The sequence below is a fragment of the Pelodiscus sinensis genome, chromosome 7, assembly GCF_052426305.1.
Source record: "Pelodiscus sinensis isolate ZL-2025 chromosome 7, ASM5242630v1, whole genome shotgun sequence".
NCBI lineage: Eukaryota > Metazoa > Chordata > Testudines > Trionychidae > Pelodiscus > Pelodiscus sinensis.
Window position 1 is genome coordinate 258,680 of NC_143058.1, and position 22,498 is coordinate 281,177.

At 47.6% G+C, this 22,498-nt stretch overlaps 1 protein-coding gene across 6 annotated transcripts in view; it reads right to left on the reverse strand.

Moving 5' to 3' along the window:
- The window catches only part of LOC102447238 (unconventional myosin-X-like), a 316,165-nt gene that overhangs the window by 85,834 nt on the left and 207,833 nt on the right, over positions 1 to 22,498 (reverse strand). For all 6 annotated transcript variants that reach the window (XM_075914469.2, XM_089779563.1, XM_089779562.1 and 3 more), the window contains 7 exons: positions 20,288 to 21,070; positions 16,462 to 16,585; positions 7,619 to 7,862; positions 5,973 to 6,068; positions 4,615 to 4,708; positions 3,946 to 4,001; positions 667 to 809 (listed from right to left, as the gene is read on the reverse strand). In XM_075914469.2, coding sequence (XP_075770584.2) covers positions 667 to 809; positions 3,946 to 4,001; positions 4,615 to 4,708; positions 5,973 to 6,068; positions 7,619 to 7,862; positions 16,462 to 16,585; positions 20,288 to 21,070 — 1,540 coding nt within the window. The remainder of the gene's footprint in view (positions 1 to 666; positions 810 to 3,945; positions 4,002 to 4,614; positions 4,709 to 5,972; positions 6,069 to 7,618; positions 7,863 to 16,461; positions 16,586 to 20,287; positions 21,071 to 22,498) is intronic.

The window sequence follows — 22,498 nt, forward strand, 5'->3', positions numbered from 1 at the left end:
GGGGTAGGACTCATGTCATGAGGAGTCACAACGTCGAGTGTCCCACTCAAGCTTAGTCATAGGTTTGAAGGGCTTTCAAATCTTGCACCTGTCGCTGACGTGTGCTTCACCGAGGCAGGGCAGGCAGTGCCTATGGGGGCTGCAGCTGACACAGACCGACTGCAAGAATCACAAGGTTTAAATCCTGAGGATGGAGGCATGCCCCGATCCGGGTGCAAGTTTCAAAGGGGACCAGCTACTCTAGTACTATGGGCAATGGGGAGAAGAGAAAAGCCCAGGCTGGAGCAGAGCTGTTTCGATGCACCGTTACAGGCAGCGAGAAGGAACTGAGGATGGGGGGAGCATGCAGCGCCCCGTATCTCACACCAGGGAAACACCATTCTAAGGGTCACTAGAGGTGCTCCCCTACAGGCACTGCTAAAAAAAACTTCTGGCACAGGTGCATGTGATGAGCATGTCCAAATGCTGCGAGCAAACACTCAAAGAAGAACATGCTATTTACAAGACTGGAAATACCAACCTCTATGTGTCCTATTAGACTAGACCTCTATGTGTGTCTGTCAGTGACCTAGCCCAACCCCACTTGGATCTCCCTCTGTGCCACGCTGGCTGTGCGTTCTCTGAGTCTACGTGCAGCATGTGGCTATGAGGCATGTTTCCTTTTACCTCTGACAAGAAACTCCTGACCATCAATCTTGGCTTCGCCTTTGGGTTTCTGTAGGAGTGAGATCCAGTGGTGCATCTCCTCTGGGGTGTCGCTGTTACAGTGAATCACTCGATTTGCTGTGATGATCACAAAGGAATTTGGCCTTTGAGAAAACATGAGAATTAAAACTGGTCATTATCAGATCCACATCTGGAACAAAAGTACCACTGAGCCAGAGCACCTCTCTTCAACTATTACTTCCTCTGCCAAAGGGCCAGCTTAGCCAGAGCCTTCACCTTTAACCATCCGCCCTCTGCCTGAGCATGAGCAGTGCCATTCAAACCTATGGAAAACATACGAGGGAGAGTTGGGGGATTGTTTAAACAGGGGAAAGAGCCCTCCCAGACTGGATTACCAATAGGTGAGAGGGGCGTACTCAGCTTGCATGATATGTGTAGCGCACACCAATCATCACAGCGTAAAAGTGCCTCCATGAACTCCTGTCATCCTCCCTCCAGTCCCACAGCTTGGTGCAGCAGAAGCTGAGAACTGACACCTTAGTACTTTAGTGAGCAACACAGAATTCCTCCAAGGACAAAGAAAGGTGTCTTAGGTGGAAGCTCTTCAGCTGGTGTAAACTGAGCTAGCTCTGATGAAGTACGTGGAACTATGACAATTCCTGTCAGCTGGGGAGCTACCTCTAAGACTACCATTAAGGACAACCGAGAACATTAGGACATTAAGAAAAACTTCCAACTGTCAGGGTGGTTAAAACTGTGGAATTTCCATCATTGGAGATTTTTAAGAGCAGGTTAGGTAAGCAGGGATGTCATGGATGATCTAGATGGTGCCTGGTCCTGCCAGGAGGGCAGGGGACTGGACCATGATTCTCACTCCTCTTTTCAGGCACTGCTGTGATCCACTCAACTCCTGCACAGTTACTGCCTAGTCTTTTAGGTACCTGAAGTTGCTTAACACCTACATTTCTGTCTCTGAACATGTGCACTGCAGCCTCACTCTGGTGCCCAGGGCCAATCTCCTGCCTAGGTCCCAGAACACCTCAGAGTGGGGAAGATAGGTGTTTGTTTGCCTAAGCCACATGCAAGAACAGAACTGCTAGGCACACTCAGCTAGCCCCTGGGCCCTTTAGGGAAACCCACACAGAACAACTGAGGAGACAGAGCTCCCTCAGAGCTTTGAGTCTGATGGTTAGGAGTTAGGATACGGACACAGGATGTGGGAGATCCTCAGCTTAAGCCCTGCCCCCCCCGAGGAGGGGAAGGAATTTGAACCGGGGCCTACCACCTCTCAAGTGAGTACACTAACCTCTAGGCTATGGGATATTCTGATGTGAGTCCTCCTCACTCTGGCCTAGTGAAGCTGTTCCACTTTAATTAAACAATTAACTAGTTAAATATTAACCAGGCTCAAGAAAAAATTAGAATGAATCTTTATTGATGAAGGCACTCATCTGAGAGAAGGCAGAAGTGCTACCAGACCATTTGTTGTTTTTTTCTGTACAGACTAACTCAGCTACCCCCTGAAACAGCTTGGGTAATTACCCTAGCCACTGGTCTAAATAAGGTCTACCTTACCTCTCCTGCCCCCAGATGTTTTGTTTCTGGCCCCACATGTGACTTACGTGGTCAGATGCCTCTCTCCTCCTGTCTGGATCACAAGCAGAGAGAGGCACCTATCTTTGAGAGGAGGAGGGACGTAGCACTCTGGCTAATTTAGGTGGCTCCCTACCTAGGTACTGGGTTGGTGGTTTCAAGTGTAAGCTTTCTCCGTCTCCACTCATCACAGAGGAGTCTCGGTGCCTAACTCAAACTCCACGACACTGAGAATCACAGCACCTAACTTTAGTTGCCAAGAAAGCTATGTGGTGCTCCACAAAGCCTGAGACCCTGTGTGGGTCTTGGCCCAAGGGACTAGTAGGTTCTACACACCATTAGGAAGAGTTTGCTAATGTTCTGTGACCCATGGCTTGAGAACCATTGATCGACTAAAATACTGGGTGATCAGACACGGACATGGAATTTCTCATGTATTGTTATTGTTCACATTGTTAACTATTTGAGGATATTATGCTTGTAGCATAGGATCTTGATTAACATTTTGGAGTATGGTTCACAAATCCAATTCTGAATGGATTTTGAGCCATGAAGACGGATTGAGTGACCAGCCTAATCTTTTCTCTTTAGCAAAGCTGTTTTTGCTAAATCTACAAAATTAAGATCTTGAAGCCCAAGTAATTGTACATGGGGCAGGGAGGGGGTTTGGGCAGGGTCAGGCTTCAATCCCACCTCATGGGGTATTGTAGTAATTGTTACTGACAGAAGGGGGATGGCAGTACAATGAAATTTGAGAACCCCTGACCTACTCTGACCTCCCTCTTTACCATATAGAGCAGATTTCACCCAATTTTCCCTGTATGGAACCCAGCAACTTGTGTTTGACTAAAGCATTTCTCCCAGAAAGGTATCCACTTTTGATATGAAGACATCACAGATGGAGAAAGGGATCCACCACTTTTCTTGGCTGTTTGTTTCAATTGTTAATTACCTTCGCTGTAAAAAAAGGTGCCTTATTCCTAATTTGAATTTGTGCGGCTTCAGATTCCAGCCATTGGTTCTTACGCTTTTCTCCAATAGATCAAAGTGTCTTCTAGGACCTAGTACTCCAGCCCTCAAAGAATTTTTGTAGCTCTTTTTTTTCCACTCCCCAATGTTTCTGCACCCTTTTAAAAATGCTGATGTGGATGTAGTATTGTAGTGACAGTCTCGCCAACACCATTTACAGCAGTAAAGTCACCTCTGTACTCCTAACTCACCACTTGGGGAGCCACTGAGATCCTCGGAACCCCTGCTCAGCTGCCTCCCAACCCTTGTTCATCCCTAAATTCCCAAGAGGCATTAGTTTCTATCAGTGGACATGTGCAAAACTTAGTGAAACTGACTCTATAGCCTGAGGGTTATGGCAGTGAAACGGGACATGGGAGAATCTGGATGGAGTGAGTTTGTATTTTTGGTGGCAACACAAGTTTGGTGCTGATGATGTGCTAATCCATGGGCTAAAACAAAATCAGGCAGGCCAGCGTTCCCTGTAAGCTGCACAACAGCACAGCTTCACAGGGGATTAATCAGCACCACCCAGTCAGTCAGCGCTGTGCAGGAGCCCTGAACCTCTGACTGGGCAGGGCTGATGAATCGCCTGTGAAGCTGCAGCGTAGAGGGAGCCCTGCCCCAAAGAACCAATCTGAAAGGCAATGATGTAGTTACAATGCAGCTTATTCCTACCTGTCTGGACTGTCCGAGGCACAGACAGAGTCAATGAGGCCCACGTCCAGGGTTCCCTTCACAGGGAGAGAGACATTTATCAACAATGCACATCCTGCAGCAGAAACATTTTCATTCCCGATAAAAATCAAGAACCAAAACTTTGCTTTGAAATTCCATCAGCTTTTATGACAGCAAGTCAAGGAGAGGGAAAGGAGGCTCCAAGGCAGACGTCTACTTTCTGCTGATAGAAAGGGTGGGGGCGACTCCACACAAGAGCTGTTATTTTCAGTCTGCATCATGAAGCTCTAGAAAAAATGCATCTCTACCTCCCAGTCTCCAAACAAACTGAAAATATATTCTTATTCTCTTTATGCAAATCTCCTCCCCTTGTATTTACTGCACTCCAAACCCTGTATGGGCTCCCCAAGTCAACGAGGACCACAATCATGCAACTCACTTTGCCCCATTCAAACTGCCAAGGATTCCTTGTCTCTGTTCTGCCCTTTTCTAAACCTTTTGGAGTCTGCCTGTCTGTAAATTGCTCTGCCCAAGGCAACAGTGCATTGCTTACTTACACTGCTCAAGACCTGTGTCAACACTGAGCTGGAAACACCTTCACAAGATTGACTGAGCATTAATGGCTCTACACAGCCAACCTGCCAAGAACCCAGCTCACTAATAACTCACCACAGCATTCTTCGGATTGGCTTGTTCATCTTGCATTTCTCTCAGCTGCTGCGCTGTGGCACTATGCACTCGGCTCAGGACATTAAACCAACCACTGACAATCAGAACAAAACCACTGTTAGGATTTATGCAGTGAAACTAGACTCCAGAAGGCGATTAGCTTGAGAAGGAAACGAAACCCACTATCCAAAGGGAGAATTATTTCACTCACTTCTTCCCTGCAACTCTCCAGAAGTGCCTCGGCCCTCTGATCCTGGTGAAAGATCAACTTTTCTCCTGGAACGTCTATATATGCTCCCAGATACCTGGCCTTACCAATCCCTTGTGCTACTATTCCCACACAATCCAGCTCCCCATGGCTAGTGTGGGTTATACGATGTACACCCATCAGTGGATACGTAAGCAATGGGAAGGCAAGACTAGCTGGTACTCATTCCAGGGAAGAGCTCTGACCTGTCTCAACTCCCAGAAAATGTCTTGGACTAGCTCCTTAACCTGATCCAAGTTCAAACCCTCAAATCAGATCTTTTCCAACTGGTCCGTTTCAGGATTTAACAGAAAGGGAAGGATGTCAAGTTACTTGGCTGTAACAGGGGTCCTTGGCTCTAGACACAAGGCTTGAGAGTAAATCACTCCTGGAGAGCCAGCAAATAACGTATCCCACTCTAAGCTTCAGATAAGAAGCATCTGGGTTTTGTAGATGTGTCACTAACAAGCCCTAAAACAACAGCAAATGTAGATGCTTTCCTCTTGCTTGGAATGCATGCTGCTATGGTAAGGCCAGGGGCGGACACAAGTGAGGATGTCAGAAGGGAAGAATAGGAGTCTCACTCTCTGAGTTTACATTGCTGAGGTTTTATCAGATGACTCTGCAGATTCTGATAAACTGCAGCTTTCATGCCAACTCTGGGATAAAAGAAAAGTCCCTTTGTAGGTTGCCTCAATCATTTACAGAGACAATGAATGGCTGGCGTTGTTCATCTGGGATTTCATTTAACATATAAATCAGCTATTACACATTCCAGCTATAAAGTGTAGCATAAAAAACAGTTCTTACCAAGTTATGCTTAACTTAGGTCATATTACAGAGGTGATAGGTAACATATGCTTAAGAGAGAGCACAATGGGAAGAAGCCCCTTGAACTGCGTAAACACAGACTGAATTTTCTGGAAATGGGGAATCCCCAGATGACATCTGCTGTTAGAGCAGTGTGGAATGACGCTCAGGAACAAATCCCTTCTCATCCCAGCAGAGGAAAATTCATGGACTTTCCAGGGAGGAGTTAAGGTGCATTGCAGTAGCAGCATGGGAGAAACCCAGTAATGAATGATGATGGATAATAAATTCCCTCTTGTACCTGGCATCTTCTGGTGACTCTGCCACAATGTGGTAAATTCTGTCCTCAGTCACAATATCCAGAGCATTTTCCTTCTCATGAATATCCACAATCTCCCTGTAACACAGTGAACAGCAAGCTAAAAAATTGCCATAAGCCTCATATTTGCTCAACATGCCTGGCTTTTCAGGCTGTAGCAGTCACTGCAGGAACAGAAAGGAATGGTGCCTGGCACATCAACACTTTCCTCGAGGCACAAGAATTTCCTTGGTCAATAAAAAGAATTTCTGATTGCCCCTTTAAAGAGCTGTACAGCTAATTATGCAAAAACAGATGGCAAGCATACCAACTGAATACTTTGTTTAAACCCATCAGCAAACAGAGATTTGAAGGGCCAGGAAATAAAAATAAATACAAAACAGGGGTGGTGGTGAAGTGGAACTATTTATACCAGCCATGACTGCTCATTTATTTTGTTTCTTAGAAGAGCTTAATCACACTTGAGGAAACCTTTTCAATTGGCTCCACAGGCCTTAAGCTGCAGGTGTCTGATTAACTTGTAGCTTCCAGCAAGCTGAACTGACACCAGGTGTCTGCTCGATTATGCTGCTCTAGGCTCAGTCCTGTTTAATCAGGGAAGAGAAAACTGTTCACCCAGGCATGTCTTCCCTCCATTAGCATGTGTCAGCCACCTGGTCTGAGTCTGTCTCACATGCAAACGCCTCTCTCATTTTCAAGTGATACTGCAAATAAGAATTGGGCAGCTGTATCCTCTATAAGAGTAAACAAAAATGTTTGTTTTAGCCATTGGCTAAACAAGAAATAGGATTAAGTGGATTTGTAGGCTCTGAAGTTTTACATTATTTTTATTGCAGTTACATTAAAAAAAAATCTACATTTGTAAGTTGCACTGCCACAAAAGAGAGATTGCACAACAGTACTTGTAGGAGATGAGGTGAAAAATACTACTTTTTATATCTTTTTACAGTGCAAATATTTGTAAGTAAGAATATTGTAATGAGCACTGTACACTTTGTATTCTGTAAGTTAAATCAATATATTTGAAAATGTAGAAAACATCCACAAACATTTTAAAAAGTGTTATTCTATTATTTTTAATAGATTACATCTACTATTAATCATGATTATTTTTAATCTGATTAATTTTGTAAATCGTTTTACTGCTCTATTTCTTGGTACTCTAGATAAGACACAGCATGAGGCTTGACTCAGCGTCTGGTTTCTACCAGTGAAAGACGGGGTGCCTGGCTGTAGCTGCCAAAAATCTGACCACAGTTTGGGAGAAGGCACAGCAACATAAACCACTCCCAATCACACTCCACTAGGAACCCTGGAATAGTGCTGAGGCAGATGAAGTCAGAGGTGGGCAGAGCACATGGGTGATGTGCTGAATTAGTGCCTCTCCTGTGAGTGTGTTCTATGCAACCTCAGCCAGAGTCTGTAGCTGCTCCCTAGACTAGAAAAGGGACTCAAATAGCTACAGTCCTGCTCCTCCAGAGAGGGGCAGGTTGACCCATCAGGATTTTCCTTCTCTACCCTCTGACTCTTCTAACTCTGTACAATATTTCTAGGCTAGTATAGCAGCCCTTGTCACTACTGATCTGGGCAAAGAATGTCAGAGCTTTATTGGGTTTGTTCTCACTCACTTGGCTCTTCGGATATCTATCGTCCCCTTCAGTTTTTCCTCACTGTCATTCTCAAAGTACATCAACTTTGATTCTCGAAGAACAAACCAGCGGCGCTTCCAGTTCCGGCGAGACAGAGTTGACATGCCACCTCCTTTTTTATAGAGCCAGCCAGACTTCAGAGCCTCTTGCTTAGTTCGGAACCACATGAAGGCCTCATTCTTCAGGACACACCATCGCCGTTTCCATGGATTCATCAGACCCCCTGCAAAAAGGAGAAAATGCAAGACAGTATCAGATCTGTAGCATCATGCATCTCTCCAGTCTAATCCTTCTGTCTCAATTGTTTTTTAAACAACTAACAAAATCATCTAAAGCGCAGGATGAGATGGTGATGGGGGACTTCAACTATCCAGATATATGATGGGAAATTAACACAGCGGGTCACAGACTATCCAATAAGTTCTTGGACTGCACTGAAGACAATTTTTTATTTCAGAAGGTAGAAAAAGCTACTGGGGGGAAGCTGTTCTAGATTTGATTTTAACAAATAGGGAGGAACTGGTTGAGAATTTGAAAGTGGAAGGCAGCTTGGTTGAAAGTGATATTGAAATCATGGAGTTCATGATTCTAAGGCATGGAAGAAGGGAGAACAGCAAAATAGAAACAATAGATTTCAGGAAGACAGATTTTGGTAAGGTCAGAGAGCTGGTAGGTAAGTTCCCATTGGCGGCAAGACTGAGGGGAAAAACAACTGAAGAGAGTTGGCAGTTTTTCAAAGGGACATTATGAAGGGCCCAAAAGCAAGCTATTCCACTGCATAGGAAAGATAGAAAATGTGGCAAAAGACCATCTTGGCTTAACCAGGAGATCTTGCATGATCTAAAAATAAAAAAGGAGTCATAAAAAATGGAAACTAGGACAAATTACAAAGGCTGAATATAGGCAAACAATACAGGAATGCAGGGGCAAGATTAGAAAAGAAAAGGCACAAAGGGAAACAAGAAGACATTCTATAAATATATTAGAAGCAAGAGGAAGACCAAGGACAGGGTAGACCTATTGCTTAGTGAGGAGGGAGAAACAGTAACAGGAAACTTGGAAATGGCAGAGATGCTTAATGACTTCTTTGTTTCGGTCTTCACCGAGAAGTCTGATGAAGGAATGCCTAACATAGTGAATGCTAGTGGGAAGGGGGTAGGTTTAGAAGATAAAATTAAAAAAGAACAAGTTAAAAATCACTTAGAAAAGTTAGATGTCTGCAAGTCAACAGGGCCTGATGAAATGCATCCTAGAATACTCAAGGAGCTGATAGAGGAGGTATCTGAACCTTTAGCTATCATCTTTGGAAAATAATGGAAGACAGAAGAGATTCCAGAAGATTGGAAAAGGACAAATATACTGCCCATCTATAAAAAGGGGAATAAACAACCCAGGAAACTACAGAACCAGTCAGTTTAACTTCTGTGCCAGGAAAGATAATGGAGCAAGTAATTAAGGAAATCATCTGCAACCACTTGGAATATAATAAGGGAACAGCCAGCATGGATTTGTAAAGAATAAATCATGTCAAACCAATCTCATAGCTTTCTTTGATAGGATAATGAGTCTTGTGGTATACCATACCAATGGACATGGAATACCTAGACCTTAGTAAGGCATTTGATACGATCTCACATGGTATTCTTATAATAAACTAGGCAAATACAACTTAGATGGGGCTACTATAAGGTGGGTGCATAACTGGCTGGATAACCGTTCTCAGAGAGTAGTTATTAACAGTTCACAATCCTGATGGAAAGGTATAACAAATGGGGTTCTGCAGGGGTCTGTTTTGAGACCGGTTCTGTACAATATCTTAATCAACTACAGGCAGTCCCCGGGTTACGTACAAGATAGGGACTGTAGGTTTGTTCTTAAGTTGAATCTGTATGTAAGTCGGAACTGGCGTCAGCCGCTGCTGAAACTGATCAGTTTCAACCGCGGCTGAATCTGGACGCCAGTTCTGACTTACATACAGATTCAACTTAAGAAACCCAGGCGTCCCCAAGTCAGCTGCTGCTGAAACTGATCAGCGGCTGATTCCAGGAAGCCCGGGGCAGAGCAACTCTGCCTCGGGCTTCCTGTAGTCAGCCGCTGGTCAGTTTCAGCAGCAGCTGACTTGGGGATGCCTGGGGCAGAGCAGCTGGGGTGCTGCTGGGTTGCTCCAGTAGCGCGGCTCCTCGGCTACTGGAGAGGGGACATGCTAGCGGGTTTCAGGTATCTAAAAGGGTGTCACAAGGAGGAGGAAGAAAAATTGTTCTTCCTGGCCTCTGAGGATAGAACAAGAAGCAATGGGCTTAAACTGCAGCAAGGGAGGCTTAGGTTGGACATTAGGAAAAAGTTCCTAACTGTCAGGGTGTTTAAACACTGGAATAAATTGCCTAGGGAGGTTGTGGAATCTCCATCTCTGGAGATATTTAAGAATAGGTGAGATAAATGTCTAGCAAGGATGGTCTAGACAGTATTGGGTCCTGCTATGAGGGCAAGGGACTGGACTCGATGACCTCTCGAAGTCCTTTCCAGTCCTAGTATTCTATGATTCTATGAATTACACAACTGAGCAATATTTCAGAACACAGCCTGGCTGCACAGGACAGGAATTGAGAACTGTGGAATAGAAATAATGCTGAGGTTACGGTTTGGCCAAAGAAAGAACAGAATCACATCTTGAACCAAATGTGAATAGTTTCTGAGAAGTGAAAAGTGCCCTCTGCTTTTGTTTTCTTGTAGAAGTTGTGGAAATAATGTTTGTCTGAAGCACCAAGATGCTGTTACAAAGGTGCATTCTGAAGTTTCTGTGGCCTGCTTGAAACCAGGAAACACTGAAAAACTAGAGACTAAAAACAGATTTGACAAATTTCATCTTCAAGACAGCTGAATAATTTGCAGAGAAGCAGGCCCTTATGTACTCCAAATGTTAGCACCTTCCAAGGTTTCGCCCATCACCACAGAGTAAAATAACGGATTCAGGATTCTTGTAAAGACCTGAATCAGGAAGCGACAACTCTTCCCATTACACGCAGTACAGGCAGTCCCCGAGTTACGCGGATCCGACTTACGCGGATCCGACTTATGTCGGATCCGCAGTTACGAACAGGGATTTTCTCGCCCCGGAGGACTGGAGCAGCAGGACGCCTGGTCCCGCCGCCCGCCTCCTCTGGGGCGAGAAAAGCTGCTCCCCGTCTCCCTGGTCTGCTGGGGGAGCCAGCAGACCAGGGAGACGGGGAGCAAAGCGGTGGAGGACCTGGGGCCGGACTGCTGATCTGGAAGCGCCGCGGGTCCGGTGATCTGGAGGCGCCGCGGTCCGGCCCGGGTCCTCCGCCGCTTTGCTCCGCGTCTCCCTAGTCTGCTGGGGGGGGACGCAGCTAGTGCCCCCCCCAGCAGACCAGGGAGATGTGGAGCAAAGCCCGGGGCCTGTGGTAGAGCAAGTGGGGTGCTGCCGGTTGGTCCCGCAGCACCGCTCCTTGGCACTACTGGACCAACCCGGCAGCACCCCAGCTACTCTGCCCCAGGAGTCCTGATTCAGCCGCTGCTGATCAGTTTCAGCAGTGGCTGAATCAGGACGCCTGGGGCAGAGCAGCTGGGGTGCTGCTGGGTTGCTCCAGTAGTGCCGAGGAGCGGCCGCGCTACTGGTCCAACCCAGCAGCACCCGAGCTGCTCTGCCCCAGGCGTCCCCAAGTTAGCCGCTGCTGAAACTGACCAGCGGCTGACTACAGGAAGCCCGAGGCAGAGTTGCTCTGCCCCGGGCTTCCTGGAATCAGCTGCTTATCAGTTTCAGGAGCAGCTGACTTGGGGACGCCTGGGGTTCTTAAGTTGAATCTTATGTAAGTCAGAACTGGCGTCCAGATTCAGCCGCTGTTGAAACTGATCAGTTTCAGCAGCAGCTGAATCTGGATGCCAGTTCCGACTTACATACAGATTCAACTTAAGAACAAACCTACAGTCCCTATCTTGTACGTAACCCGGGGACTGCCTGTACAACCAGAGGTTCCTCTATCAGATCACACCGACTACTTTCCCAAATTTGCAAAACAGATGGACTTTCACTACAGTATGCTCAAGTCTGTTTACACGGTCTCATATGGAACAGAGGATCCTCTACACAGTTTGAAAAACCAGAAGGAACCATTACAATTATTTAGTCTGCATAACAGAGCCCATATCCTACAGTGAGTCCAGTATCTTGTGACAGAGTGACAGGCATGTCCTTTAGGAATAAATACTCAATCTGAATTTACAACTTTACCTTTGGGCCTCAGGTAGCGCAGAATGACTGTAAGAGTATGTCTACACATCAAAGTTAATTTGAAATAACAGCCGTTATTTCGAATTAACTTTATTAGCGACTACACAGCCAAACCGCTATTTAGAAATAAATTCGAAATAGTGGAGCACTTATTTTGAATTTGGTAAACCTCATTCTATGAGGAATAACGCCAAATTTGAAATAGCTAATTTGAAATAAGTGCTGTGTAGACACTTATTTCGAAATAGGAGGCCTCCAGCCTTCCCAGGGTGCCCTGGTGGCCACTCCAGCCTCAAACAAGAACACTCCTCTCCCTCCCTTCCTCCCCGGAGCCCTTAAAAGGGTTGACTCTGGCCACAGTGCCTGTGCCAGCTCCAAGCCTGCCAGTCCAGAGCCAGCAGTCACTGCCCCGACCCAGTGGCCCCAAAACATGAGCCAGCAAGCCACTGGCAGCCAGCCCTCCACCACTCCCCAGGAGCAGTCTGCCAGCTCCCAGGAGTCTGCCAGGGTCTGGAGAAGGCGGGCGCCTTCCTGGTCCAGGGTGGAGATCAGGGTGGACCTTACTTAGGTTGGGGGGGGATGCGCCCAATGTCCACGATCTTCGCACTAGATGGAGAAATGCGTCCGTCTATGGCAGGATAGCTGCCAGCCTGGCCACCAAAGGCCACATGTGAACCCAGGAGCAGGTTCGTATGAAAATCAAGTTGGTCTGACAAGACCCCCACTCTGAGCTTTCCCTCCCCCTTCTTCCCCTTCCTTCCCCCTTCCAGCCCCCTCCTCCCAGGTTTCCCCCTCCCCCTCCCACCCTCTCTCTTCCCCTCTCCCACCTCCTTTCTCCAGTCTTACCAGTTTCATCCCCCCCTCCAGTTTGTGTTCATGAAAGCACGTGTATTTTATTTGACATCAGGAAGGGGGGCTGAGAGGGTAAGTGGAATGATGAGGGGGGAGGAATGAAGCACAAGCCCCCAGTGGGGCAGACCATGGAGGCTCTTAGTGCTCCTCAGGGTGGAAGCTCTCCCACGGGGCCTCCTGGATGCTGACAGCCCCCCGACAGACCTCCCGGATGGCAGTCTGCAGAAAGTGCAGCCAGGCATGCATCAACGTGCTCTGGCTCCATGTTACAGAGTGCTGTGGTGTCCTGAGTGAGGGCAACCAGAACATGCAGAGACACAAATGTTTTGCTGTCCCTCATCGAGGTAGGCAAGCAAGCAGGGACAGCTGAGAACCGGCTGCCTGGGTTAGGGGTCCCTTTAAGCACAAGCCTTAGATAGCCTCAGGCAGCAGCCACACAAATAAACTCCTGACCTGATGCCCTGCTGGACCTGGTTCCGGCCAGCCTTCAATGCAATTCAGTGCCCATTCAGGGTACATCTAGACTACATGCCTCTGGCGACAGAGGCGTGTAGATTAGACTACCCGACATAGGAAAATGAAGCGGCGATTTAAATAAAGGAGGCCTACCTGGGAGGTCGACAAATGCCTTTGATGTCGACCGTGGAACATCCAGACTACCATGCTGAGCCGACAAACAGCTGATCGGCTCAGCGCAGCAGCCATGTAAATTTAAATGAAGCGGCGATTATTTAAATCGCCGCTTCATTTTCCTATGCTGGGTAGTCTAATCTACACGCCTCTGTCGCCAGAGGCATGTAGTCTAGACGTACCCTCAGTGTGGACACGCTATTTCGAAATGCATTTTGTGTGTACAGGCAGTCCCCGGGTTACGTACAAGATAGGGACTGTAGGTTTGTTCTTAAGTTGAATCTGTACGTAAGTCGGAACTGGCGTCCAGATTCAGCCGCTGCTGAAACTGATCAGTTTCAACAGCGGCTGAATCTGGGCGCCAGTTCTGACTTACATACAGATTCAACTTAAGAACCCCAGGCATCCCCAAGTCAGCTGCTGCTGAAACTGATCAGCGGCTGATTCCAGGAAGCCCGGGGCAGGGGCTTCCTGTAGTCAGCCACTGGTCAGTTTCAGCAGCGGCTGACTTGGGGACACCTGGGGCAGAGCAGCTGGGGTGCTGCTGGGTTGGTCCAGTAGCGCCGCCCCTCCTCGGCGCTACTGGACCAACCCAGCAGCACCCAAGCTGCTCTGCCCCAGGCGTCCTGATTCAGCCGCTGCTGAAACTGACCAGCAATGGCTGAATCAGGACGCCTGGGGCAGAGCAGCTGGGGTGCTGCCGGGTTGGTCCAGTAGCGCTGAGGAGCGTCCGGAGCAAAGCCGTGGAGCACGGGGGCAGCGGGACAGCCCAGACGTGCCGTGGCTGTCCTGCTGACCTCAGGGTCCGCGATTTTGCTCTGCTTTGCTCCCCGTCTCCCTGGTCTGCAGACCAGGGGGATGGGGAGCAAAGCCGCGGAACACGCGGGTAGCGGACAGCCCAGACGCGCCGTGGCTGTCCTGCTGCCCTCAGGGTCCATGGCTTTGCTCTGCTTTGCTCCCCGTCTCCCTGGTCTGCAGACACACAGATCAAATCACACACAGATCAAATCACCACACACAAATCACCTCCATGCACCTTCTCCCCAGCTTATACACCTAAAGATTGCATTTGCCAGAGCACTGAAGTCTGCTCATGTTGTGTAAATCATCCACTACCCCTAAATCTAGGATGACAAGATGTCCCATTTTTAAAGGGACAGTCCTGTATTTAAGCCCTCCTGCAGGTGTCCTGACTTTTTCTTTAAAAAGGGCAAACTTTCCTATATTTTCTGTCTGATAGGAGGGGAGGATCAGTCACCCACCCACGGGGAGATGTATAGGCACTCGCCCTCTGTGTGTGTGTGGCGGGGTGGGGGTGTTATGTGAGCCCTAAAGCCTTAAAGATAAGAAGGTAAGTAAAAAGAATCCAAACTACACAGTATTTCTTTTTAACAGAGGCTCAGTCAACTGGATTTTAATTAGAACGTTTGTATGACTAACAGTGGTTGAACTAGCTTGAATACAAGTAGTTTTACCAGGTGTCTTGTATTCAGGTTAGGGAAATAAGATCACCCTACCAAAATCTGTTTCAGAGTCACTGATTTCCAGGATACAGGTCCCCATTCTATAGGTATGGCCTGCATCCCTTGTTTCTAGATGTACAACTTTGAATTTGGCTACTAAAATCTATTTTGTTTAAATGGGTCCAATTTATCAAGGGATCCAGTTCATTCTGCATAACTAGGGAAGTCTTCTTGGGCCCTTAATAATGTCCCTTTGAAAAACTACCAACTGTCTCCAATTGTTTTTCCTCTTAGTCTTGCTTCCTATGAGCCTTTACCTACCAGCTTCCTGAGTCTGCCCCCTTGATATCCATGGTCTTTCCCCCCCCCTCTTAGAATCAGGAACGCTCTCATTTCATGATCACTTTCACCCAAGCTGCCTTCCACTTTCAAAAGAGATATTTACTGGAACCTGCTAGTGGGGTGGCCAAGCTACCTTCGGTACCGATGTGTCCTCTGCTCTACAAGTGCAGAGACGGTGCCAGGAACATGAACAGTACCAGCGGCAGTAGGACACGACTAGAGCCTGACCACAATGAGCGGTCCCTGATGGTGCCAGCGAGAGGTGCCGAGGAAATGGAGAGCAATGCATCATCATCACTGGTTTGTCCCAGAGTTGGATGGGGGCAGTGCTGCCATCTTTGCCATGAACACTGCCGGAGATGGTGCCGTCAGTGCGGCACTTACGCCACTGCCAGCACTGGTGCTCATGCCTGTGGGGATGGGGACTGTGCCGCCATGGCAGCAAGGTCCTGTACAGGCTCAAAGGTATCCATCATGGATGGGAGATCAAGGTCTTCCTCCGATTCTTCCCAAGGCAGGGAGTCCACTGGCATCAGACTTGATGGACCTCACCTTGAGGTCAGGATCTGAAGGCCAGGTTCTGGGAGTCCCAGCATGGGACACACCCCACTGTATCCTCCTCACTGCTCTGGACAAAGGAATTCCCTCTCTCCTCCCCAAGCACAGGGACGCGTGAGCAGTGCTGCATGCTGGAACCGGCTTCTCAGACTGGGGAGCAGTGCTGATGCTCCTTGGAGGAGTCCTTCCCTCAGCGCCGAGGTGTCCTACACCAAGGCCAGAATGCTGTGTGCCATTTCTTGTCCTGGCTGAGGGTGGAGGGCCAACTCCATTAAGAGGAGCTTCAAACAACAGTCCCACTCCCTCTGAGTTCTGGACTTAAAGCTCTTGAAAATCAAGCATTTCTCTGCCTGATGAACCTCTCCTCCCTATTGCATGACTTACACCCCTCAGATCAAGGCATGCTCCTTTCTCCAGGAAAGGGGAGGGGGACCCCCCTCACCCTGTAAACTTACTGCTAAACTAACTACTGAAATGACATAAACCATACATATGGGTTACAACCGACCACAAGGGAGCCACTAGACTGTGCTCCTCCAATGACCATTGGCAGCAAGAAGGAGAAGGCAGCAGAGACCTATATTACCTGCCACTCCAGGGGGCCTCACAGCCAGCCCGATGGATGCTGCTAGGGGAAATCCTTACGCGATCATGCACACACCTACTGGAATGGACATGAGCAAGCACTTCAAGAAGAAGATTCTTTCAGTGCTTGGACTACAGCCACTTACCCTTCATGTAGAGATAACTGTGAAAATACGGTGGTCCTGAGCCATTGAAGATGGTGACCCGACCATTGCAGAATTCTTCATCTGTGTCTATGTAAACATCCACTTCCTCCTCACTGTCCAGAAACTAGAGAAAAGGAAAAGATCGAGGTCTCTAAATGTAGGGCAGATAGTGCAGAACAACAAGGATCCAGCAGCCATGTAACCAGATGTAAAGCTTGACTCCCATGCTCCCAAAAGCATCACCAATTCAAATAAGGGCTTGACACCTCATCCACTGGTTCCTAAAGCCAACACACCAGCCAGCAACGAGTTATTAAAGCAGGAAGGAAGCTGCCCCCGTTACCTAAAGTGGTCACTTCTCCTGCCCTTGGGCATCACACAACATCTACTTAGCAGGGTTAGAAAGAGATTTCCCCTTTGGGAAGGTTATTCGCTGATGGACTATTGCGGGATTCCTTGCTCTTTCCTCCCTCGACAGCTGCCAGAGACAGGAAGCTGGTCTGGGGCATGCTGATCTTATCCAGAATGGCAGTCCCTGTGTTTCTACAATTGCTTTCTAGCAGTCAGGTAAGAGGCATATCCTGGGCTACATGAACCCTACAGCCAAAAAGATAAAATATGCTAACTAGCCTCTTTGCCTGCACCCTGATGGGCTCCTGCAAGTCTGGGAATCATCCTCACACACAGGGACTGTGACACAAAGACAGAGATGGAGAAACAGGCCACTATTTGAGTCTATCATCCAGCTGGCTAACAATGGGCTCAGCCAGAACCACGTGATGCACACTTTGAAAGCTTGAGTCCTTTGCTTTGAACAGCATTTGCCCTGACTAGAGGCGAGTTTAGTACTGAGAAACGCAGCCCTTTCACTCCCCTCCCCCCACCCAACTGCACATCCTCGCCATTCACTTCTCTCCTCTTCCCACCCTGCCACTCGCGCTCTTCATTCCCACCCTTCCCCTCAGTCACTCCTCCTGCTGCTCACTTCATTCAAAAGCAGTTACTGCTGCCCTTCCCTGACTTCGGCCCTGCGTTTGTTGCTTTCGCCCCTCTCTTGCTGGTCTCCTGGCCTCTATAAGGCCCTCGGGCTGGTAAGGACAAGCACCACCCTTTCCCATTAGACCAGAGAGTAGCAACTAGGATCTTTGCTTTCATCCCTTGGGAGGAGGGACTGAACTGGGATCTCCATGCCTCTCCACCGCCTCGTAGGCCAAGGGATGAGGATGGGAGTGTCTGCTTGGCACCCTGCATTAAGTATAGGATCTGTAGCTCTGACCTAGTGTACCTCCACTCTTCTTGCTCTAAGAACTGTAGCACAGAGGGTGAGGAGTCCAGATTAAAGCTTCTGCCCAGCAGCTGCACGTAGAGTTGCCAGATGGTTTAACAAAAAATACTGAAGTCCCACATCATGTGACATGGAAGCAATGTGACCAGAGTAGAGGTTGTATATATAGGCAGATCCACTCAGGAGGTACAGACCTGGAAAGGGACTGTGGGAAATTATCTTTGCCTAGGTAAGACACAAAGATTGGGGGATGAAGGGAACAAGGAGGAAGTTATCTGATGCAGTTGGCTAGATGTCTTCTGTTGTTGTGAGGGGTGGTTTTTAGTGTGTAGGGGGAAGGGTTATTGTTGTTTTGCCTTCCTCTTATGTATCACAGACTGGGCACAACTAGAGGGGAGACTTTGGACAACATGGACCCATGTTCGGAGGTGGTAGGGAATTACTGTTCTATGTGCCTGACTAGCGTGTCTTGCTCATATACTCAAAGTCAGATCTGGGCTCGGGAAGGAATTTCCCCTCAGCTCAGACTGGCTAGGACATTGGGATTGTTTTTCCCTTCCTCTGTGACATGAGACTTATTTCACTGATAGGACAGTCTAGATACCTTTCACCAAATCTGTTCCCTGCCACTGCAAAAGCCTTGAGCATTGCAGGTGTCTTAGTTTCCCCCATTCTCTCCCTGTAGCACAATTCTATCTCCCGAGGTCTGAAATGTTTAGTCTAAAGCATCTGTGTTTAATACATAGGTAAGTATCTAGGTGAAAATCATTGGTCTGGGCTACCCAGGACAGCAGACTAGATGACCTAACAGCTCCTCTCACCTTAAACTCTGACTGTGAAATGGAACATAGCACTGGTGTGTGCTGGAGGCCCACTGTGGTAGCAACACTCTTCTAAGAGCCGATGGCCAGAAGGTTCAGTGAGTGACAGCCAGCCCTTGTGCAGCCCCATGGTCACAGAGTCACGGTAACACGGGCACGAGCAAGAGTGTTTCAGTGCAGCCAAATGCAAGGTGAGACATCCAGGAGCAAAGAGCACAGGCTGTAACTGCAGGAGGAGAAGCTTCATTGGGGAAAGTCCTGAGGGGTCTTTGTGGAGACCCAAGTGAATACAAACGCCATTCTGGTGCTGCTGTAAAACGGGAGGTGGATTATTAATAGGGAACTACGAAGAAGTAGTAGGGAGTATCCCTTTGTATACAGCAATAGTAAGCCACTGATATAATACTGTGACCAGTTCTACTGTCTACATTTTAACAAGGACATTAAAGAATAGAGAGGGCTCAAGTAAGAGCTACACAAACTATTGAAGATCAGGGAAACTCCCAAGAAAAGGCTTAAAGAACTGAAACTACTGTATTACTGAGTAGTTCAAGAAGCAAGTTGATCACAATCTAAGAACCTACATAAAGATAAGTTATCCGGCATAATGGGTCCTTTAATCAAATAAAAATGCCTTAAGTTCCAATGGCCAGAACGTGAAATTGGCACTATTCAATTCAGAAATATGATGCAATGTTTGTATATAATTAGCCTCTGGAACAGAACAAGGGAAGCAGTAAACCAATCATCATTCAACTACAAGACAGTTGGATTTAGGCACCTAAATCCCATTGGCAGGCTCTTAAGTGCCTAAATCCATTTTGAAAATTAGATTTAGGTTCCTCGGTGAGTCAGATATTGCAACATTCAGTACCACAGCACCTAACCACCGTTACAAATCTGGGCCTATGGGGCTTGCCCAGGGAGCTGGGAATTGAACCTGGGTTTGAGTGTCCCAGACCTCTAGTCCTGCCTTTCCTGTAATTTCCACAGGATGAGGAATTGTCTGAAATTGTCAGACTGGATCACTGCACTGGTCTCCTCATGCTTTGAAATCTATTCACCTAGACATAGCAGGTGGCAGCTGAAATCATGAGTAGATGATTGAGGAAATAAGCATCTACTCTGAAATCCTAGCCTAACCAAGGCCAATAGGAGTTCTGGTGATGAGGTTGATTCTATCTGTCCTTCTTACTCCCACATTTGGTTTCCTCTCATTACCAATTTTCCCTGGAGAGAACTAAGCAATTAATATCAAGTGTCTGATGAGAGAACATGCGACAGAGTTTATTCGCACTGCTGGGAGGCACTCAGATAACATGCTGATGAGCACAGTACAAAAACCTGTACAGAACAGAAGTCTGCTGGCTTCTACAGTATCCAGTAATGGCGGAGAAACCCATTTCCACTGGCTTTCTGCTAATTCCCTACTGCCGGCACATCAGGTTCCCCCACCCCATGGCCATTATTAATGTGCTAGTATTGGCCAGCAAACACCCAGACTCTTAAGACCAGAACAAATCACTGTGATCATTTACTCTGACCTATGTAACAGGAGATGAGCTAAGGGAATATTCTCTACTAATAACTACACCTGAAGTGAGACACAAGTGAATGAAAGCATTGGCATTTAATACAACAGATATCTATTCAAAAGCTACAAGGGTCACAAATGCCAATCAAGCAAAACTGGCTTTTGGCTAAATGTAAAAATCCTTACCGAGTCTAGGCTGCCACGATTAGAGTCTATGCTGGTACCATGGGAATGCCTCAAGGTCTCCTCACCATTTAGGGGCTCAGCCGAGGTGCTACCAGTATCTCCAAAGCCATCAAAATCCTCGTGGTCATAGTCAGACTCCTCATCTTGTGGAAAGCTGTAAATGGGCTCTCCCATCTCCACATTGTTACACCTTAAGGTTTCTGAGATGGAGGGGTAAATACATTCTGTGGTGTCAGATGGGGCACTGTGCTCCTCAGGGCTTTTCACTGGATGATCTGCTGTGCTGTCTACCTCCGCCTCACCCCTTCTCAGAAATGGTAGAGTCACAGGTGTCTCTTCCTCGGAGCAGTTGGTGGTGGTTCTGGTGCCGTGCTGATCCGAAACAAGGCTGGGTGCCAGCAGCCCCTCATCATCAGCATGAAAGACTTCATCCACTTCTTCCTCAGCCAGCGGTGCCACAAGGCCACAGTCCATGCTGAAGGTCCCATCACCGGAGAGTGAATGCTCCAGGACTTGCACGCTTTCATCCAGGTTTCCAAAATCCAGCAGCTCCAAGAACTCTTGAGCAACTCTGGATGCCTCCTTCTCTAGCCTCTGGATCTCTTCTTCTCGCTGCCGGTTAATCTCATTCTTGGTGTTTTCACAGGTGATGGACATGTGATCTGCCTTTTGCTGCTGCTGTAGCTTCTCAATCTCCTTTTCCAGCCTTAGGATTTCCTCCATCTGCCTCCTCTCTTCTTCCTGCAATGGCATCTCTTCCTCTTGGGTCCTTAACACCTCCACCTTAAAGAAATTGTGTTAACATCAAATTAAGGAGCCCCAACCTACAGAGGAGCTGCCTTGCTAGGACCTCCAATTTCTATTCCCCACAGGAACATGCTGGCTGCGTACCATGACTTCCCCTCTGTCAAAAGCCACTGTATGCATCCTCTCTGCTTTTTCCCCACTCTGTATCCATTGGGCATTTGTAAGCCAAAAGCCACGGATAATTAATCCATCTTTACCCATCCTCTTTCTATGCTGGGGATTCTAATATTCTTGTCAGAGAGATGAGGATGCAGCTCTCCCCCCATTCCAGTACACAGCTATGGTGTCACCAATCAATGCATCTAGCAGGGAATTCCTCAGCTGCTCTGTAGCCTCTCTGGAAGGCTAGCTGTGGTATTTGAGGACCAGGCCTGTTCATCTTAAAAGTATGATAAAAAAAGGAATATTCCAGGAAATGCATCAGCATATACAGATGATAGATGATAGAGGACACTGGAAAACATGAGGGTTTGGGGATAAAGTAGGGGCCTGTTTGTGCCCTCCTATGACCTGGAAAATGCATAGGGTGGGTCTACAACTAATATTTCTACACAGGAATATGACTAAATGGTCTCTTCCTTCACAGTGATCAGTGCCTGCTTGGGTTAAGACTCAAACTGCTGTTTAGATCCTACTTTTTTCTAGTGCAGTAAGTGCTTTAAAAAGTTATTTCATTCGGATCATTCATCTCCCCTCAGCTGAGCTGAACCAGGATTAGATGACGATCACACAGGAAGGAAGACCAGAAAATAATAAATTGTTTTTACAATCAGCTTGTTCAACATTCTTGGTTATATTGCTAGAGCCATATATGGTAGCAAATGGTTAGCTTGGCAATCCAAGTGGAGATTCTAGTCATTCCAACTCCTTGCCACTCTCTATTTTGATTGTTGCAGGCAATGATATAGCAAAAAGCACCCTGTCTATCTCACAATGCAGCAGCTTATCAAAGGGGCATGTGCAACAAGCTCACATGTCAGAGCTAAGGCAGCATTTCAAAGAGCCCAGGGTCAGCTGGGGAGTCCCCAGCTCATCCCAGGTTCCATGGAAATGCCGCGCAGAGCCTGGGATCAGACCCCGGGTTCTGCGTGGCATTTCAAAGCAGCAGCACAGCATGTAGCCTAGGGTCAGCGGGGGACTCTGACCCCAGGCTCCATGCGGGCGCTTCCACTTTGGAATGCACAAGACCCCACGCTGGGGACTCTTGTACATTTCAAAGCTGGCACGCCATGTGCAGCCTAGAGTCAGTGGGACTTCCCACTGGCCCCAGGCTGCACAAGGAGTTCCACATTCCTCCTTTGAAATGTACAAGAGCTACAGCGGAGGTTCTTATACATTTCAAGGGAGGAATGTAGAAGTGCCTATCAACTAGTCGAGTAGTCAATGGAAATTCCATTGACTACT